We start from the raw sequence: 20,032 nt of genomic DNA, 5'->3' as shown, positions 1-20,032 counted from the left end.
AGCGTGTTTACATCCGAACAACCGCCTTGCAAATGTCCTACCGACAGCATTTTTTCCTTAAAAAAAGAAAAATTAAAAAAATTATTAAGCCACCAATTAGCATTACAAGTTCGCAAAAGTATAGATGTAACGATAATTAACCTTAATAGTGCACTTGTATTTTAAATAAAATAAAACAGAAACCTTAGATCTCATATAATACGCTTTTAAAAGAAAATGTTAAAGAAAAATACTGTAGTGTGAAATCGTAGTACTCATTTCACGCAAATTTGTATTTTCTACTAAAAAAAGTGTATGAATATCATTACGAATAAAAATATTTTCAAAAAGACAAACAAACTTCGATTTCACTACGTATTTGACGTGACACAAGGTTAATCTCACGACCACTCCTACCACGCTCCTACTTGGCATAAAAAAAAAAATTGTTTTGACAACTGTGGCTTCTATCATACCGCATACAAACAACGTAATCGCATGTAATGAGTTACCGACACATCAACAAACCACCATATCGTTACATGGGGCTCATGGCTGGTATTATTTTATTTGCTTGCATCGACTGCATTCATTTGGTTAAATTTCAAACACTCACCTGACCATGGTTCACGCCTTTCGACGCCATCTTGAAACCACCTCGCGACCTGAAAAACGGTATGGGAGTTGCACCGAGTGACGCAGTGCTTTCATACTCAAACGACGAACTATTTTCTTAACAGTTCATTTTCATTTTAAAATCAAATGTAATGAGAATACTCCAATTGTTTCTTCTATTTAAATAAAAAGTTTGCTGTAAAAAAGTCGTTAGTTAACTTATAAAACTGCATATTTTACATTTTAAATTGTCAAATGCAACTAAGTTCTAAGTTGTTGAGAGTAGTCAGTTGCAGACGAAGCAACTGCACCTGTGCTAACGATTTCTGTTCGCGCAAAATTAATACGGGGTCACTTAAATTTTATTTAAACCAGCAATACTACTATAATCAATACAAAAATATATCTTGTATTTTAAAATAATTTATCACGCAATTTCATTGACAAAAAACACTTTCGTGTGTAAATTTTGAACACTATCTTGCATTAATTTATTAAGGATAATATGAGTTGTTATTTATTTTTATAAAACTTCCTCTTTCACAGTGCTGTTTCTACGTAATTATAATATATAAATAAATATAGGAATATTATCACTTCCGCTTAAACAGTGGAAATAAAGAAAAAAATGTTTAACGTATTGCTTTGGAACAATTTTTTTTTTTGTAATTATTTATCTCATTTCAAGTAAATAACCGAGTAGGCTCACACCATTTCCAATTTGTATTTCTCTTAAACTTATTAAACTTTAATCCACTATGTATTCTATACATACTAGTAACAAAAATCAGTAGAGTGAATGTAGTCTACTGTATTTATAAAAAAAAAATCCATAGAAAACTGATATTTACAATTATTGTAAGAACTCAAATATCCATGCTCTGTTCCCAACATTCTCTTTAAGTACATTCGGTGATACAATTTTTTTTCTTTATAAAAGGACACTAATTGCGTTTTCACCCCATACGGGTGGAATTGTAGGAAACAGGTAAAGAGACGTTTATAGTTTTAGTATTTATATTATTCCTACCCATTATCATAACATCAGATTAATATTTTTTTAAAAATGTTCTTATAATTTTTGTCTGTTTCTTTTCATAATAACTAAAAAAAATAACTTAATGGATTGCTATTAAACGTTTTTGTTTGTGAGGTATTAGGCTACTAATTGAAAGACTGGGCAGTGAAAAATTAAGTAATTCCGCCCCTAAAGGAATGAAAAGGGGTAAATGTATTTTTACAAATATATATAATTCCTGAAATTAATAAACGGTAATTTGATATATATTTTTTATATTTTGAATATGAATAGTAAAAAACCAAAAACCGCTAACTTCCTTTTACCGCCTTCCGAAATTCCAACCTCAAAATGGTTGAAAGGGTTCAGTTTGCTTAAATAGTAAAATTACAATGTCTTCGAAATTCTTCAAACTGGTGTTAAGGTATTGAGTTTTGTATATTAAACTTAATAAAGCTACAAAATTCTCATCCCTATTTTCTAAAATACCCCCTCTTTGGTTTTGATAAAATGAGTAAATATATGTTTTATAACAAAAAAAATCATATAATATCCAAATCAAGCGGTATTTATGAAACTGACAAGAAATAACGTACATAAAGAGTATTTTTTTTATTCGATCGCTAAGAGAGTAGGTTTAGTTTTATTTATAGGCCTATAAATAATGGTAACTATGCTAATGTTATGATAATGAGTATGAATGTTGGGAACAGAGCACGCTTTAAATATAGATGTTAGGTTGTACTCTTTTTTTTTTTTTAATTTTACTGTTTATTGGGTGAAAAGTAGGAAAGTTTAGTTTTATAATTTCTTTCTGCTTGGCCTATTAGCGCAAGTAGATTCTGAGGTTTATATTTATTTTGAAACCTTCCGAAACCGTCTCGAACATTTTCTAGAAACAACTGAAACGTACTAGATATTTATGGAACATTCTTTATGTATAAACCACAGTATATGTTCCCAAGTATTCCCCAAACACTATTGACTGAACATTTTCACATACTACATGCTTCCGACAGGTTTAGAATGATTTTTCTAATGCATCCAGCATTTTCATATATTTTCTATAATATTTTCGATAAAAATGACATGACATTGCCGGGTGCAGGTAGGTACCATTTACTCCCAAAAGATATAAACTGACCTCTTATTCATCCTTTGCGTTAAGGGTTGCAGTTATAAAAAAATGTTTCAGACAAAATATTTTGGTATTATTTAGAAGATTTATTATTCTCAGATGACTCAGTATTCTGTCTACAAAGGTAGTAATGAATGTTTGTTCTACAACTTAATTTTGGTCATCCTTTGCAGTGTTTGGTCGTATAAAAACTCTTTTACACAAAAAGTTTAGATGATATTTAGAATATTAATACTGTGCTTACTAGGAGAGTTATGTTTTTTTTTTTTGGTCCTTCAAATCTTTTTTTTATCACCCTTTACAGTAGGCCTAATGATAGGTAGTATCCATCAAAAATTGTTTCAGACAAAAGTTTTGCTAATATTCAAAAATTTTACAGTAATTCTGAACGGATTAGACACCATGCCTCCTAAGGGAGTTACGATATATAAATTTATTTATAATTCCACTCCTATTTTATTATTCCTCTTAAGCTAATGATTCATGTTATCAAAAATGTTTTGAACCAAAAATGTTATTTGTTTTGGCAAATGCAATTTTTTTCATACTAAGAGAGTTATAGCGATTATTATTTTTTTTGAAACCTTCGCTATTTATACTGTTTTAAACCGATCATGCACATAACCAATTTGACCGAGGTTTCACATTTGTATATCAAATATAGTCTAGAAGTAATTTGTGCACAATTATGGGAGTTTTCGTTACCATAAATAAGTAATATAGATATATACACAGAAATAGTTTTGCACCGTCTGGATTTCGGTGTCATTGTGTGACCAAAGTTTACTGCGAACAGTGAATTAAGGTGCATGCTTTATAACACCAAAACACATATTTTACTGTAAAATATTAGCCATAGCAAAGTCAAAAATCCGGAAATCGTATCACTCTGTAAATCTTACAAATCAAAACACTCTTCTGCCTCTGTTAGTACCGCGTCACTATACCGCTTTCGTTGCAGCATGCTTGAACCCCCATCTGCGTGCTGTCCACTGGATGGTCGAAGAGTTGCTGGTACGTCATGCCCCACTCTCTACAGCGATTCTTCTCGGGTCATCAACGTGCTGACCACAGGATGGTTGAGGCGTGAATGTCGTGCGTCCTTATACGACATAAAGGAAGACAACAATAATGTGTACGTATCTGATGAGAAAAGTGTTCTATATATTTTTTTCTTTTTTCTTTTTCTTTTTGTGTTCCTACACTAGTAGGAAACTGATTAGTAGAACCTCAAACATTTTATGTAAGAAATAAGAGTAGTTTACGAGCACCACACGTTTGCACAATAGAACATTTTGAGCTCAAGAGAGAGCAAATAAATGGTTTAGCCAAGAAAGGTATTATTGTGACAAATGTGAGAAACACTATACTATATGTTCTACTCCCAACGAAAAATGTGATGACATCAATAATGTACTTGTAGGGAGTAATATGTGTAGGAATTGGATATTACCAAGTTGAAGAAATGTACGGTGTTATGGATATTCTATTTATGAATTATAATAAGTTTAAAAAACATGAAGAATTCACTGGAAAGGTACAGATTTGTTTTAAACGTTTGCAATCTATAATTTAATGACAATTTTGATACGTCCATTATCTTTCCAAGACGAATAGAGTAGTTATAAAGCATTACAAAGACAGGCCCAGAAGCTATTTAAGAGGTAGGTAGCGAGCCCCATTACCTTTTCTATGTGAATTCCACAATGCCAATTATATGTAGTGTTTCTTTTTCCGTTTGGATTGCTGGATCATTGAAACTTAAATACTTATATTGTGAATACAATTTTATGAAGTAAATATTTTTCTTCTTTCTGTAAAAATTATTGCAATATAAATTTCTACTTTTCTGTTTGTATTCTGCCCTCCTCTCTTACTTTACTTGCGATCTCAGCTAAAAGAAAGTCATTTATATAAAAACGGTCAGTCAATATAAAATTTTAAAAACAAGTTCGTATTGTTGTTTATTAAATACAAAAATTTTAATGCTTAAATTTTCATTACAGGCTGTAATTTAAGGTATGGAGACAAAAAACTGCTTTACCTTGGGGTACATAGGCATACCCAGCACTTTTTTTAGTGGGTGTCAATCCAAATTTTTAAGAAATACTCCATAGATGGTAAAAATAAATTTTTACTATAATATATATAGACCATAGACTAGCAAAAATATATAACAAAGTTCTTATTTTCAGGTTTACGAGTCTCTTTTCAAAGTTCAATGGTGGTAATAGAATTGACCATAGTTTGCTTGGTATTTAAAGACAAATACTAGCAATTTTTAACTTAACGAGATCGAATTTTTCTTGGTAGGTTAGTTTCAAAATCCAGTAATGTAAAATTTAAATGATACACGGGAATTTGGGTTTGTTTATCACTCAGTTCCGGGAAATATTGCAGGTAGTCCTGTTGGGGGTCTGTTTGTTAAGGGGGCGGGGCGGGAGGGGGTAAAAGAGAAGTTATAGAAGGCATTAGGGAAAGTACAATGCAAGGATAAAGACATATTGTTAAGTAAAGTTTTACTTCTTTCGGTTGTCCCTCAGTTCCGGGAAATATTGCAAGTAGTCCTGTTAGGGGTCTATTTGTTGTGGATGGCGGAAGAGGAAATGCATTCGGGTAAGTATAATCGCGCCTAGAACATTGTAGCCGAGTCATGTACCAGACTTGCTGGCAGGTAATATGGCCTTAATGATATGAATATTGTTGAACGGATGTTACAGCAGGGAACTTATGATATTTTCATTTTTTCCTTCTCATACTTTGACCCAATTTGTGCGGTCGTAAATAAAGTCAGGGTCAATTTATATATATGGCAATTGCTTCCATGGTAGCATCTAGGTAGATTTCAAAGAATTTGGTAAAGTAAAAAAAAAACTACATATTGTAGCCGTTACCATGGTGCGACTTCCGGAAAATTTTTATATAGTTTTTCGTTTCATGGTCATAGATCCCAAAACCATCGACAACTTAAAAGTTTATATATATTTATACATCTATATATATCACAATTTTATGGACACGATAACTACCGTAATTTTGCACCAATCACTTCTAAACTAATACATAAAATCAAGTCATGGAAAATCTCGGTCCAGTTCGTTAATGGCCAAAATTCCACGAAAGGGGTAGAAATGAGTAAGTTTTTTTTTTAAAAACAGAAAAACCGGTATAGTTGCCATAATATGTCAAATATTGCATCCGATTGAACGCATTTTAACTCGTATCATTAATTCCAAAATCTTTTGTCTAAATACATTTTCATACGACGAACTTAACTGCAAGGGTTCGAGGACAAAAAAATTCATAAATCCCTTAGTAGACACACTATCGAATCCGTTAAAATTATTTGTAAATAGAATAATTTTTATCTAAAACATTTGTCTGAAACAATTTTTGATAAAACAAAAAATAAACTATGAGATAAAAAAGGGAGTAGAGTAAAAAATCATAATTTACGTATCAATTATTACGCTATTAAGTCCGTTCTTATTTATTGTAAAACCTTAAAATATTATCTACAATTTTCATTTGAAATTAATTTTCATGCAACGAACCATTATAGCAAGGTGTAGAAAAAACAAGGATAAGAACAAAAAACTTCATAACTTCCTTATACACACTTTTAAATTAGTTCAAATTGCTTGTAAAATGTTCAATTTTTTATCTAAAACTTTGGTCCGAAACAATTTTTTACTAAACGAACCATTGCTGCAGAGGGATGAAAAACAGGGATATAAATAAAACAATGTTTCATTTCCGTACCATGTAACTATTGAATCCGTTCTTATTTATTGCAGTATCTGCAACTTTCGTTCGAAATAGATTTTCATATGACCAACCATTATAGCAAGGGGTGGGGAAAAAAAAGAGTTGAAGAACAACAAACTTCATAACTCCCTTAATATACACACTATTGAATAAGTTCAAATTACTTGTAAAATGTTCACTATTTTTATCTAAAACTTTTGACTGAAACAATTTTTGATAAAACGAACCATTGCAGCAAGAGGATGAAAAAAGGGGCAATTATTATTTATTGTAAAATCTTAAAATATTATCTACAACTTTCGTTCGAAAAATATTTTTATACGACCAACCAATACTGCATGGGGTGAAAAAAATCCGGGGTTAAATGACAAAAAATGTATAACACTCTTAGAAGGCAAACTATCAAAATTATTCAGATTGTTTGTAAACCTTATAAATATTATCCAAAACTTATGACTGAAATAATTTTTGACATAACCAACCATTGTTTCAAAGGGTAGAAAAAACAGGGGTTAAAGGACAAAAAATATTCAAGATCCCTTGTTAGGTAAACCATAGAATCTATAACAGTTCATTGTAAATCTTCTAAAAATTATCTGAACTTTGGTCTGAAACAATTTTTTTGATAAATCGAACCTTTACTAAAAGGGGTTAAAAAATCGTTGGTTTAATAAAAACTAAATAGAAATTCCATATAATGTACACTATTGAATCCGTTATAAAAATTTTGTCTAAAGTAGATCTTTTTATGTAACCAACCGTTTCTGCAAGGGATGTAAATAACTAGGTTTGAAAGACTAAAAATGAGATAACTTTTTTTAGTAGGTACACTATCAAATCCGTTATAAATTGTTGTAAAAACCCTAAATATTATGTAAAACATTTGGCTGGAACATTTTTTGTTGAGACGAAATATTACAGTTAAAACAGAAGAGGGATTGCAATAAACAAATTCGAACTTATTTTTAACCATGTTATTATTATCCTAAGCCTTAGTCAAAAACAATTTTTTTTACGTCCATGTATTAATGAAAGGGATAACAAAAAGTGTTTAAAGGTTAAAAAAAATTCACTACTGCCTTAGTATGCCGTATAAGAAAAATTGTTCTAGTTTATTCAATGCTGGATTAATTGAGTGAAAAAATTCGATACATTTTCGTCGCATGGAATAAAAGAAAATGTTTTATCGATCATTTATGAATATGGAGAACATAGAAGATTTTATTGGATAAAGTTTTTAAAACGTTCTAGAAGTTTAAAGAACATTTTTAGAATAAGTAGTTGTTACTTCGAAATCTACATACACCTGTAGACAAGCAGAAAGTTTTTTTTGTCATTCTCTCACTACCTACTTACATTCGTCCTCTAAAGTTTTGACTACCCGCACTCGTTCTCTGAAGTGTTGACAGCCCGCACTCATTCTCTGAAGAGTTTACTATCCGCACTAGTTCTCTGAATTGTTGACTGTCCGCATTAGTTCTCTGAAGTGTTGACTGCCCACACTAGTTTTCTGAAGTGTAGACTGCCCGCACTAGGTCTCTGAAGTGTTGACTGCCCGCACTAGGTCTCTGAAGTGTTGACTGTCCGCACTAGGTCTCTGAAGTGTTGACTGCCCGCACTAGGTCTCTGAAGTGTTGACTGTCCGTACTAGGTCTATGAAGTACACTTAACACAGGAAAAAGCAAATTTATAAATATACCAGTCATCTAATTGACAGTGAGAACGTTTTACTTGATCTTTCGCACATAAGTATGAGTCTTGCGACAGCCATTCGTAGTCTCGCAAGTCACGATTCGATTTCCGCGTTTTACCCTTTCCTAATTTTATCTTGGCATTCATCACCTTCGATATGCCCCAGGCTGCGATTTTCTCTTCGAGTCCAGCGTCTGGTGATTGGCTAATAGCCTTGGCTTCCTGTGCCTTTATCTTGTCCATCCGCTGTATATAGATTCCAAGTCCTTGCCGACAGAATACACGATGTCATTTTGTTTACACGCTTCATCCAAAGAATTAATGTCCATATCACCATGGGATAGTCTTTTAGTCAGTTTAGTTCCCGGTCCGCATCATTTGTAAGCAGGAATTTGTAGCCCAAAAGGCAGATTATGATTCCTGCATTGCATGAGTTTTTTGTCTTTCCTCTTTGACACATTATGCTCAACTGAGCTGAAAGTGTAAATTGTATACTTTTATACAATTTCGACATTACAATGCATGTCGTCAAGCAGGGAGTATGATTTCCTGTGTGCATTATGCAGGCCAACAAAGCCACTGTCCGCGAGTCATTTCATGGCAAACTATTGTAGTAAGACATGCATTTTACTTAGTTTGCTGGAGAAACCAAACAGTTTTGGTTTGAGATCGTGTACTTGTATTCCAAATCGCTGCACTAGCAAAAGTACCAGCGCTTGGTTTCGATTCTACGATAGGTGAACGTTCTAGAATATTTTCCATTTACTGAAAACAGATATGTGGTAACTCACATTGAAGCGAGAGCCAGTTCAGCGTTTGTTTTCGATGAAGTATTGCATGAAAAGAAAGGCCTAATTCAAGAGTATTTTTCCATGGAACGATACAAAAAAATTAGATTTAAACATTTATGACATACAATGCAAACATCAATGTGTTAATTCGCATAGAACAACTTAATTTATGTCACTCTAACGACGACAATGACATGCCATTTCAGGAAATTAAAGGCAAGTGTTTCTTGTATTGGATAAATAAGACAGATTATTAGTTATTGTCAATGACTTGCCTCTATATAAGGGTAAATTTAACATGAGTAATAAAATTTTCAACATTATGTTGTAGCAGTCACACTCTGAGTACTAACAATGAACTGCTCAACTGTTCTCAAAGCTCATGACATAGAAATGCGCAGTACCTCTCGCTACGTGGTCTAAACGTAGAATTTGTGGAGGAAGAAAATACAAGAGTAACTGGTAGCCATCGATCAGCACATGGAGGCGTCGGATTATCGAATTCATGACATTATTGAAGTACTGAATGCTCAAAGACGTGACTAATTGAGGGCCTTTAAAGCTATCCTGAATCATTCACATTTTCACTTGGCAACGAGAACATATCTAGCTAAACACAGTTAGAATGTGAGTGTATGTAATAAACTGATAATGTTACCGCAGACAAATACAAGAATAAAAGAAGTTCATGCCATCTATTGTCAACCAGACAATGTCGGACTTCGCCAGTGACCCACATCATGTTATACAGTCTGTCCGTGCATCCTAGCTCGTGAAATGGAAAATTAAGAGATATTTATACCAATCACTTGTCACTTTGACGAAATTAAAAAAAATAATATCAAGAAAACACCCATTACGGTGAAGACAGAAGCTTTTGGCGATGCACCAACAGCAAAGAACAGAAAATACAAACCAACTCGGGAAGAACAGGAAATTTCGAATACCGAGTTGCTTCACAAAAGAAAATTAGTAAATGTGGACGCCAGGTATTGTTCGTATTGTAGGTATGTATTGGTTCGGCCAGAGCTGATATTTTTCATTAGTTGGAATAATTACACGACTTACAGGGTATACATTAACATAATAAGTGGTTTTTTGGGTGCTAAAAAATAAACTTTTTACCACGAAATATCATATCCATGAGGATAACAAAACACAAGGGACTCCAGGACTGGACGAATTGATGTTTTGCAAGGAGTCGGCTAGAAGTTTACCTGGAAAGTTTTGTGGGGGTTATGAAAAAAATTTTTTATACATTTTGACGTACTATTTTCGAATTTTCACTTCGTTACCTCAGTTTCAGCGTACGAGTGCCGCAAAGTCTACTCCAACACGCATGTGACTAAAAAAGACTAATTTCCACACCACCACGAAGTACACTAGGAAGCGCATTTTTGTGGTATCCCCAAGAGGCCTAATCCACATATTATGCACTAATTAAAAAATTTAGTGAAAAATTCATTTTGCTATCCCTAATGGACAAAGTTTAGCGGGTTCATTGTCTTCAGAATCGAGCGAAACGTCACAGATAAAAATTTATTCTACGTTATTCACGATATGGTTACAGATTCGATGTAATCACCTTCTTCCTCGATTTCGTTATAGGTTTTCTCGAGAACAGTCTCTGTTTTTCCTCTTCGTTGCTATCTTGTAGTTGAACTTGCAAATTATCACAGGTAGGCCTACAATTGCAATTCGTGCAAATAACAGAGCACTTTAATCCAGCCTTTCTGCATTCACAGGCACTACGGCATTTTTTTTTTTTTTTTGCATTTGCAAGAAATAAGTTGTTCAAATTCATACCATTGCTAAACCTGGTGATAAGTTCAAAACGAATGTTGTAGTGCTGCTGATTCTGATCGACCCCAGTCATCATTACGAGCTCTAGCATTTACTGAAATACTCTTTTTCATCGATAATTTACCCATACTGTACACAATATTACGATCGCACAAGCGCGACTGTTTTTGTTTCGTTTTAAAGTCTGCGGTTATCTCAGCAGTGCACAAAAAAAAATCTCTAAATGAGAATGTTGGGTTAGTGAATCGCAGTTGGGAATGAGAATGTGCGATATCGCTTCCTCTATGCAAAGATGCATAATTTAATTTCTCATTATTATAGCGTTTTCGACACACATCTTGAACGACTATCGATTTCAGTCCCTCCACGAGATTGCCCTTGTTGTATCTAATCCTTTTTCCTTCACTTAATTCACTTCACTTCCAATGGATTTTCTCAAATTAAACAGTTCACTTCCTTAGAAGCCATGGCTATGAAATTGCGAAGGATACCGTAGAACGATACACTCGTACTGATGATTCAAACAGAATATTTGAGCTCTGTCGGCAAATGTTTTGGAGAAGGGGCTATAAGGCCCACGGGGAGCGTCCCTTTACGCCTGCGTTGAACCGTGTAGGCCGTAGTAGGCCACTTTTTTTCAATGCTTAGTAAAATGCTTTTCGTTATTATACTAAATACGTGTGTTAGTGTAGATGTGTGTTGGTTTGCGGCACTCTTACGCTGAAACCATTGATTTTACAAAAAAAAAAAATATATATATATATTATAGAATTTTTTTTCCCCACTAAGATTTGCAGGAGCTCAAAAAACCGCTAGAGTTTATTCTTGCATATTTACGGGGAAACGATCCAGAAACTGCTTTATGTAAACACGAAGATCATGAAAAAATTGACATTCTCGCTGATCTCTTCAGTGAACTTGCAGTGCACGGTGAAGGTTGAAACAAGCTAGAAAGCAGCCAGGACAAGTGGTTAGATATATTATCAGCCTTATTCGTGATAACAATTCTAAAGTGCATTAGTCGACAAAAATGATACCCAAAGATGAGAAATCAGAATCGCTTTCTCTGGACGGTGTTTCCTAACACGAAGAAGAAAGATTTACGAAAACAGAAAGCTTACGTTGGTTACATTGTGAGGATCTCTAAGCAGATCGGTATTTTAGAGAAAGGTTTTAATCGAATTGGAGTCCCGAATTTTTCCTTGTGACATACGCTCGCAGATTGGATGCCAGAACATACTACCTCGAAGATTTGAGCTACAAGCCTATTCGAGGCGGCTTGTATGCAGAAATGATTCAGCCTACAATGTTTCCCGAGACATACATATTTGGTGGAGAAGATATTCAAACGAATAAATGGACGATCCTATGTCAAATGGTTGGGCTTTCCATCTCGTTTTAATTCGTGGGTAGCAGATGCGGAAATTGTAAAATGCTTAAGTGCCAATAATTGTTTGTTCTTGTAGTATATTAGAATTTTAACTAACAAAATATATGTAAAACATTTTGTTTTATTTATTATCATTCCACATTGATAAATCCAAGAACTTCGACTTTTATATTGTAATAATAAATAATCATTTAATTAATCATATTTAATTAAATTAATTTAAAAAACCTTTTGGTAAATTAATTTTTCACTATCCAAGGTTCGAACCAAGGATGATAATCAATAAAATTAATCAATATAATGTAGGTATATATGTATTTTTTATTTTTCGATTGTTGTCCACCCTTTTTTGTTAATAATTTTCTATTTACAAGATGGCGGCCAAGGTAGTGGACGCTACGATAGCTGACGATCTGGTAATTGAATCTAATATGCTGAAGTGAGAAAAACATAAAGGAATATGTGACATTAGCACACTATACCAGACAATGTTTACAATACTCGACACCTGTGCTCCTAGAAGCATGCATTGTAAACAAAGATGGCGGTAGTGCACTCTATCAGACCTGATGTGCAATGAACGATACTAGCACACCTAGTATCAGGCATTTAAATTATAAGATGTTGGCCTCTACCAAACACTGCTATTTATAGATCAAATAAAAAATCCAAGACAAAAATGTGATATTTACATCAATACCTTATTTAATTCTGTATCTCGTAAATGTCTTGATGACCGTGTGGTCAAAGGCATCACTTTTTCCATTCCAAAGGTACGAACTGTCATGGCTCGAATCACCTCGTTTCTGAAAATGTTTTATGAAAAATTTAATACATTGGGCATATGAGGTTCATAACAACAGTGGTAAAGAATTGAATAATCAACATTACGTGCATGAGATAGAGCGACACGGGTGTATTCTAAGAATAAACTACAGACATAGGCGTGCCCAGACATTTCCATTAGGGGGGGGAGGCCCTGCTAAATTTTTAAATCGGAAGCTGAATTTAGAATGTTAAATAGGCTAAATACATTCACTCATTGCCGTGTTTATATTTTTGTGCAGTATCAACGAGATATGTTTACTAGTTAATATTTATATCCGTATAGTTTTAACAATTTTGGAAATATGTTTTTTTTCCATAGACAATGTTTAAAGGGTACTTACACATTTCCCCCCTCGAATTTTCCAATAGCTTGGTCCAGATCTACCTTGAAATGAACTTCTTTTTAGTGAATGCAAACACAGCAATTCAGACAACAGAACTTTAACAAACCTCTTATATATATATATATATATATATATATATATATATATATATATTGCTTGACCATGACCTCGTGTTTTAAATCAACTAAGGTGGCTGTATTTCCAGAACGATAAAATGTTTAATAATATTGTTAATTAGCACGCTGCAACACTGAAAAACAGTTTGAGTGTCACAGTGCCAGGAATATACGAATATTAACGAACGCATTAGAGAAAATGCCGATCTGAGTGATTACATTAGGGAGGGGGGGGCATGGCCCACCTGGCCCCCCCTGTAGGCACGCCTATGACTACAGAATAGAATATGGTGGTCTCCAGCAGACGAAAATAAGATGGCAGACGTGACATCATCCAATATATCGGATAGTTATAGAGTCAAAGATGGCGGAATGCAAATTGATGGTATTTTATGGAATAAAATATGGCGGCTGGGGTCAATGTCACAATATAGTGGCCAGGGAAAGGTCAATGTCAAGGTCATCCAAGATGGTGGCTTTGACGTCATGGCGGTCGGAAACTTAGCACCTCACACTGGATCCTGGCGCAGAACGTACATTTATATACCTACTACTATATATATTATACATAAATATACTATACTCATTTATATTCTACTATATATACTACAACATAAAGGGAAACAATTCATTTAAATTCTTATATTAATGTGATTCAGTCGCTTGGGCTGTTTTGTTGAGACACACTTTGTTTAGCCAGTTTTTACTAGAAGTGTTATGAATATAAATTTAAAAAGATCAATTGCATTTGCATTCCCCTCTATGTTTAATGTATAACTTGCACAAATTGGTTGACACTGTTAGTTTTTTTTTCGCAGTGCGAAATTCCGGGTAGGTATATTTACTAGTTAGTTCACATACATAAAATGTAAAATTTTCTTTTCTTACTTGACAGAATTATGTCGTGGGGTAATTGAAAAAAATTGGTAACAGAAACAAGTACAAGAATTTGGCTATCAACAATGAAGCAAAATGATGCTAGCCAAACTGATTAATATTTAAAACAGCCACCAGAAAAATGCTCAGATATTTCTGACTTCTTACCAATACAGATATCGTTTTCTTATTCCTAGCTATAATTCAACTCGGGATTTCAAGAAATTAGACCATATATATTTCCAATAACCCCTCGATATTTGTCTTACTAGTCTCATAGTCACAACATAAACGAAAGTCGATTACAAGACCAATTATCGCAATTTTTAAATCAAGATTCGTAAAAAAAAACTTTGCAGTTGGAAGAGATGTAAAAGTATTGTTACGAATGTGAGCAAGGCCACGACATGCGCAGGTGCAGAGCTGGCTGGCGCCTGTCGTAACATGAGATGTGCCGTGCGCACCTGGGTCGCCGCTTTATCTTCCTCCAGCCCTCAGCTCCCCCCCCCCCCCCCCCTCGCCACCGCGCGGCACTGTTAGTTTGACATCCGAAACCTGCCAGCTGCGGAGTTGCGCGAGCCGCCGACACGTGTTTTCTAGATATTTCTGCCGTCTGGACGGCTCTCGATGACGCGACTGGCCCCGGCCGCTCTCGTGAGTTCTGGAATTGCGCCGAGGCCTATATATATGCCCGAGGACGTCAGGGCAGGAAGTCAGTTTGGAGTGTTCAGTCGGGAGTTCTCCCGCGGCGGAGTTTCCGGGCGATAGTGCCGCGTGTGCGGCAGAGTGGCGAAGTCCTTGGACGAAGGTTCCAGGGCAGGGAGTGAGTGAGTTCGGAGTGTTCAGTCGGGAGTTTTGATATTTAAAGTACTTGCAAAATTTCAACGGTGATGAGGACTGCACTAACAATGAAATAGCCGTTGCCATAGAGACGAATGAAGCATCAACAAAGCAACAGCCGTTGCCATGGTGATTTCCTACCAAAAACTGGAAATAAAAAAAAAATTTAGGGGTGGACTACCCCTAACATTTAGGGGGATGAAAAATAGATGTTGGCCGATTCTCATAGATACCGGATAAGCACAAAAAATTTCATCAAAATCGGTCAAGCCGTTTCGGAGGAGTATGGCAACGAAAACTGTGACACGAGAATTTTATATATTAGAATTAAAGCACACATGGGGAGACATCTGGCGGACAGCTTCTTGCGTTACAGTTATGCTAAAAATGTGGATTGTAACATTGTCCGTCTAACAATTTACATTTTACAGAAACATATTCTACACACGAACTTGTAAACTAGTACTGGATTATTTTAGAATATTTGCATTCATACAGCGAATCGGACACACTCTTTTGGTTACAAATAACTTATTTACACAACTGCATGATAAACTAGTCAGAAAAATCGATAGTAAAATGCTGTTTTACCTCGAGTGACATAAGTTTAATCTATACTAATATTATTAAGCTGAAGAGTTTGTTTGTTTGTTTGTTTGATCGCGCTAATATCAGGAACCACTGGTCCGATTTGAAAAATTATTTCAGTGTTGGATAGTACATTTATCGAGGAAGGCTATAGGCTATATTATATTATCAATGACATTAGGAATCCTTACTAAAAGTCCAATTTAGAATCAAATGCGTTGGAGGGGGTTAGATACAACATGCAGTACACGTACGAAGTGTGTGTTGACAATGCCGCAGGCGCTAGATTGCCTATTAACATTGTTGCCACGCACTAGATGCCTTATCATTCTTAATTTTCCCATACAAGTAAAAAACACCCGTGCGATATTAACAACGAAGCAGTCAGTACCCTCATAAGAGTTAAATTAGTATTTAAATATTTTTTATCACTTTAAATCACAAACCTAAACTATTGTTTTTTTCCTCTCTCTGTGTTCAATTTGTTATTTTATTGCCTTTTTTTTCAAGTATATATATTTTACAGACTTGAAACTTAACAGTAATGTTCCTTATGTTACGCAGGAAGACATTTTCCGAAAATTAGATCCCATGGGTGGTTAAAACCAGGCAACAGTGGGTACTTTGTCTGCATGAGAACAGGATTTTGCATTATTCATGCCTTCTGCGTCTCCATGGCAACGGGCATCGCGCGGCAGTGGCGTACCCACAAGGAGGGGCATGTATAATGAGCGGCGCAAGAGTGATCTGCCTGTAGACTGCCGTAGCGAAGTACGGGTACATCAGTTGTACGTTGCGTGCACGAGTCGGGAAACCATCGGTGCTATTCATTTTCTCTCCGGTACATTATACAGCATTGTAATAAATTTTCACTGAATTTTTTTTATTTATCATTACTGTAAATGGGAGATGTGGCTTAATTTTTTTCCATTAGTATAGCCGTGCGAAGCCGGGTCGGGCAGCTAGTATAAAATATAGTGCCTATCTTTTCTCATTACAAAAAATAATTTTTTGGAAGTTTCCGTTCATACTTTCATAAAACTATTAAGTCACTAATGGCGATTATTAAAGTTTAGCTGCGATAGTCTTGAAATAAACATTTTAATGAGGAGATCCCTAGAAACCGTTATTTTACACAGATGAAATTCCTAAGTATGTAAATTAAATTCTCTGAATCATCCGCTACCTCATGACAACGAAACTGAACAAATCGCTCAACTTTGCTGGGCGGGGCGAGGGGTACAACACGTAGTTGCCAGTGTTGACACCAGGCGCGCCACATGCTGGGCCCATGACTCGCGGCGCGTCGCGAATGTTGCGAGCTTCTCGCGCGAGGCAGGTCGCTTGGATCACTAATTCGAACTGCACAAAAGAACCGTTGAACTTACGATTTACATCCAAAAAATTACTTTTACAAGATACAATAAGTTGACCTTCTGGATAAGCTGTAATGAAATGTTCATGTGGATGAAATAAGTTTTGGTGCACATGAGTAGAAAATGCCAATTTTGTTGCTGAAAAGAATTTTTTTTGTGATAAGATGATTATTTATAGTTGAATGAATGTTATTTTTTTTTTAAGTATAGTAAGTTTCTGAAAAAAACGTTTTCATAAATGAAATAGGTTCAGTGGACGACTTGAAATGAGGCGGAGATAGCAGTTCAAGTGGGTAGCAGTCACTAGGCCGAAAGTCATTTGGCCGAAATTTCGGCCTAGTGCCTGTCGGCCTAGTGCCTGTCGGCCTAGTGCCTTTTGGCCTAGTGCCTGTCGGCCTAGTGCCTTTCGGCCTAGTGCCTTCGGCCTAGTGCCTTTCGGCCTAGTGATTTTCGGCCTACTGCCGCGGCCCCGTTCAAGTAACTTATGGTTGAAGCGCTGCTGTAAATTGTGGGACACAGAATGTAAACAAATATTCACTGATAATGGATTAAGCTATGTTGAAAGAGTTGTCGGGGACAAAATTATTATTAATTTGAATTCATTCGAAGTTGATTTAAGAACTGAAGTTAGTCGAGGACTTGGGAAGCAAGAGGCTTAAACAAAGAGTAAAGTTTTCTATTTCCACGTATTGTATGGTAGGGACGTGTTTGTGAAAGCCTATTGCCAACCACGGCAAAGAAAAAGCCAGATTTATTTTTTTTCGTGGGGAGGAAAAATCTAATGATTTTGAAATCCCTCACGCATAGGTACATACTATGCGCTAAAGCAGGGCACATTGTTTTGAGTTACGTTTTGTGAGGAAATGTTGCAGTGTTTATGTGTTGATCATAACTGTTGACTGATTATTAAAAAATATTGTACTGCTAATTAATTGCCAATAAATATCTTAGAAAACTCCTACAATGAAGTTATCCTTAAAAATTAAATTTATTTTATTTTATTCTAAAGTACATATTGTTACGAACGCGAGAGACCAGAGCACGATGCCAGGTTCGGAGCTGGCTGGCGGCCCTGCACGGCCACTGACGTCTTGCGCCGGGTCATGAACGGTCCACTGATGTCGTCACTATCACTCTTCCCCCTGCACACCCCGCGCTACGTCCTTCCTCGGTGCTGTTATCTATCGCTGAGCGGCCTTGGGAATCCCGCGGGCCGCCGCGCGGAGTGGCGTGAGTGAACGACGCCTTTCTCGATGTTTCAAGTGACGGGTCGGCCCAATATGACGCGACTCTTCTCGGCCGCTCTCGTCGGTTCGAGAAGGGCGCCTCAAGTACTTAAGCAGCGACGCCGGCCTCCACGGCGGTTTCGCGACGAGTCCCGCGACAGGGGTTCCGCAAAGGTGCCGCGTGAGTGCCGAGAGTTCGGAGAGTTCCGCGAGTGAAGGGGAGTGCGATATCGGAGAAGAGGGTGAGAGACCCCCTCGAGAGTGAGTGACGCGGAGCGACGGGATCGAGAGAGGGCGACTGAGTGGCGCGAGGCTGTGTGTGTGGACAGGCGCGAGGTAAGGGGCGAACCACTGTTGAGCCTAGTTCCAGTGAGGAGTGCGAACTGTGGAACTTGACAGACATTGAGGGACCTGAGAATAAACATTTTTAAGTGCCGGTGACTTGTGATCGGACATTAAGTACAATTTTTTATTATTATTGTAAATTTTAGTAATTAATAAAACTAATACAACTCAATTGGGCTATCACTTACATACCCAGTTCTCCCCACATAGGTCGTAACAATATTATTGAAGCCGCAGTCGATGGCTTGAACGTGGATATAGGTACTTCCTTCTCCACTTCTATATCGTTAACGTCTGATAACTCAAAAATGTTGCCCGCTCTAATTTTGTTTCCTGAGAAGCGCATCTTATTACAAAATATAATTTATTTACTCTCTGTCCATTGTTAATTGCAGGCAATTACATAATTTGATAAGGTAACCAACCAGAAGAGTCATAGTGTTTCTGTAAAAAAAGATTAAAAAACAAAATGTTTGAGTACCACTAATGTTTTTTGATCTTCCCCAACAACTGCTTTTCGAAATTCCTACTGGATTCTGAAATACTTAATAGTGTAGATGGCAATGAAGTCCAGGAAAATGGTGAGGCAAAAACATTAAAAAACGAGAAAAATACCGGAAAATACTCGGAAATACGTTTTTCAACTTATCTCTATTTTTACGGAAAAGCTGCTACCATTTACAGTTACCACTCCCAGGTCGTGGTGCGGGTGTTGACGTGTACAATTTTCACGATTTAGCTGAAATGTTTTTATACGGCTAATACGCTGTATAGTTATAATAGTTATCTAGACAAATCAATACCTACATACCTTGCAAATTTATTTGCTACACTGGTTTTGTCTATTACCAAGTTGTGTTATATTCAATTATTAATAGTTAGAGACGTGAATGCGGCACGCCCTTTATGCTGTCCGTATGAATACAAAGTTTTAATTTTACTTGTAGTGTTTAGTTTTCAATCATCTAAATGCTAATATTTCTTAAAAAAGAAAATAAATTTTCTTTGTTTGGTAAATAGTTATCGGACATAAGCAATTTTTATTTTGTAGGCCTACTTACATTTAATCTGAAACAAAAAGGGGGGGGGGGGGGGAGGAGAGAATTAACTTTGCAAGGCAATATGAATGTAAAAGTACTGAGAACGGTGTTCTTTTTAAAATTCAACGCCACAATCAACATTTCTGCAGCGACGAAGTGTTTAAAGCACACACGCACTTGCGCTGAGAATTGTAGGTACTTGAGCGATCGCCCATGCAAACTTTATTTTGCATTATTTAAAACGTTAGTATTTTTAAAA

At 35.8% G+C, this 20,032-nt stretch overlaps 2 protein-coding genes across 5 annotated transcripts in view; one reads left to right on the top strand and one right to left on the bottom strand.

Annotated features, from left to right (window-relative positions):
- LOC134531007 (sodium/potassium-transporting ATPase subunit alpha) overlaps positions 1-869 on the bottom strand; it is a 349,143-nt gene extending 348,274 nt beyond the window's left edge. The window contains exon 1 of one of the 2 annotated variants that reach the window (XM_063366437.1): positions 596-869. In XM_063366437.1, the coding sequence (XP_063222507.1) occupies positions 596-625 (30 nt within the window). In that variant the 5' untranslated portion in view covers positions 626-869. The remainder of the gene's footprint in view (positions 1-595) is intronic. The other variant, XM_063366436.1, reaches the window with a different exon arrangement.
- LOC134531008 (NPC intracellular cholesterol transporter 2) overlaps positions 1-20,032 on the top strand; it is a 195,951-nt gene that overhangs the window by 86,216 nt on the left and 89,703 nt on the right. The window lies entirely within an intron of this gene.

This window comes from Bacillus rossius, chromosome 3 (assembly GCF_032445375.1).
Source record: "Bacillus rossius redtenbacheri isolate Brsri chromosome 3, Brsri_v3, whole genome shotgun sequence".
Lineage (NCBI taxonomy): Eukaryota > Metazoa > Arthropoda > Insecta > Phasmatodea > Bacillidae > Bacillus > Bacillus rossius.
Note: the sequence above shows the minus strand (reverse complement) of the source record. Positions and strands in the feature narration are given on the sequence as shown.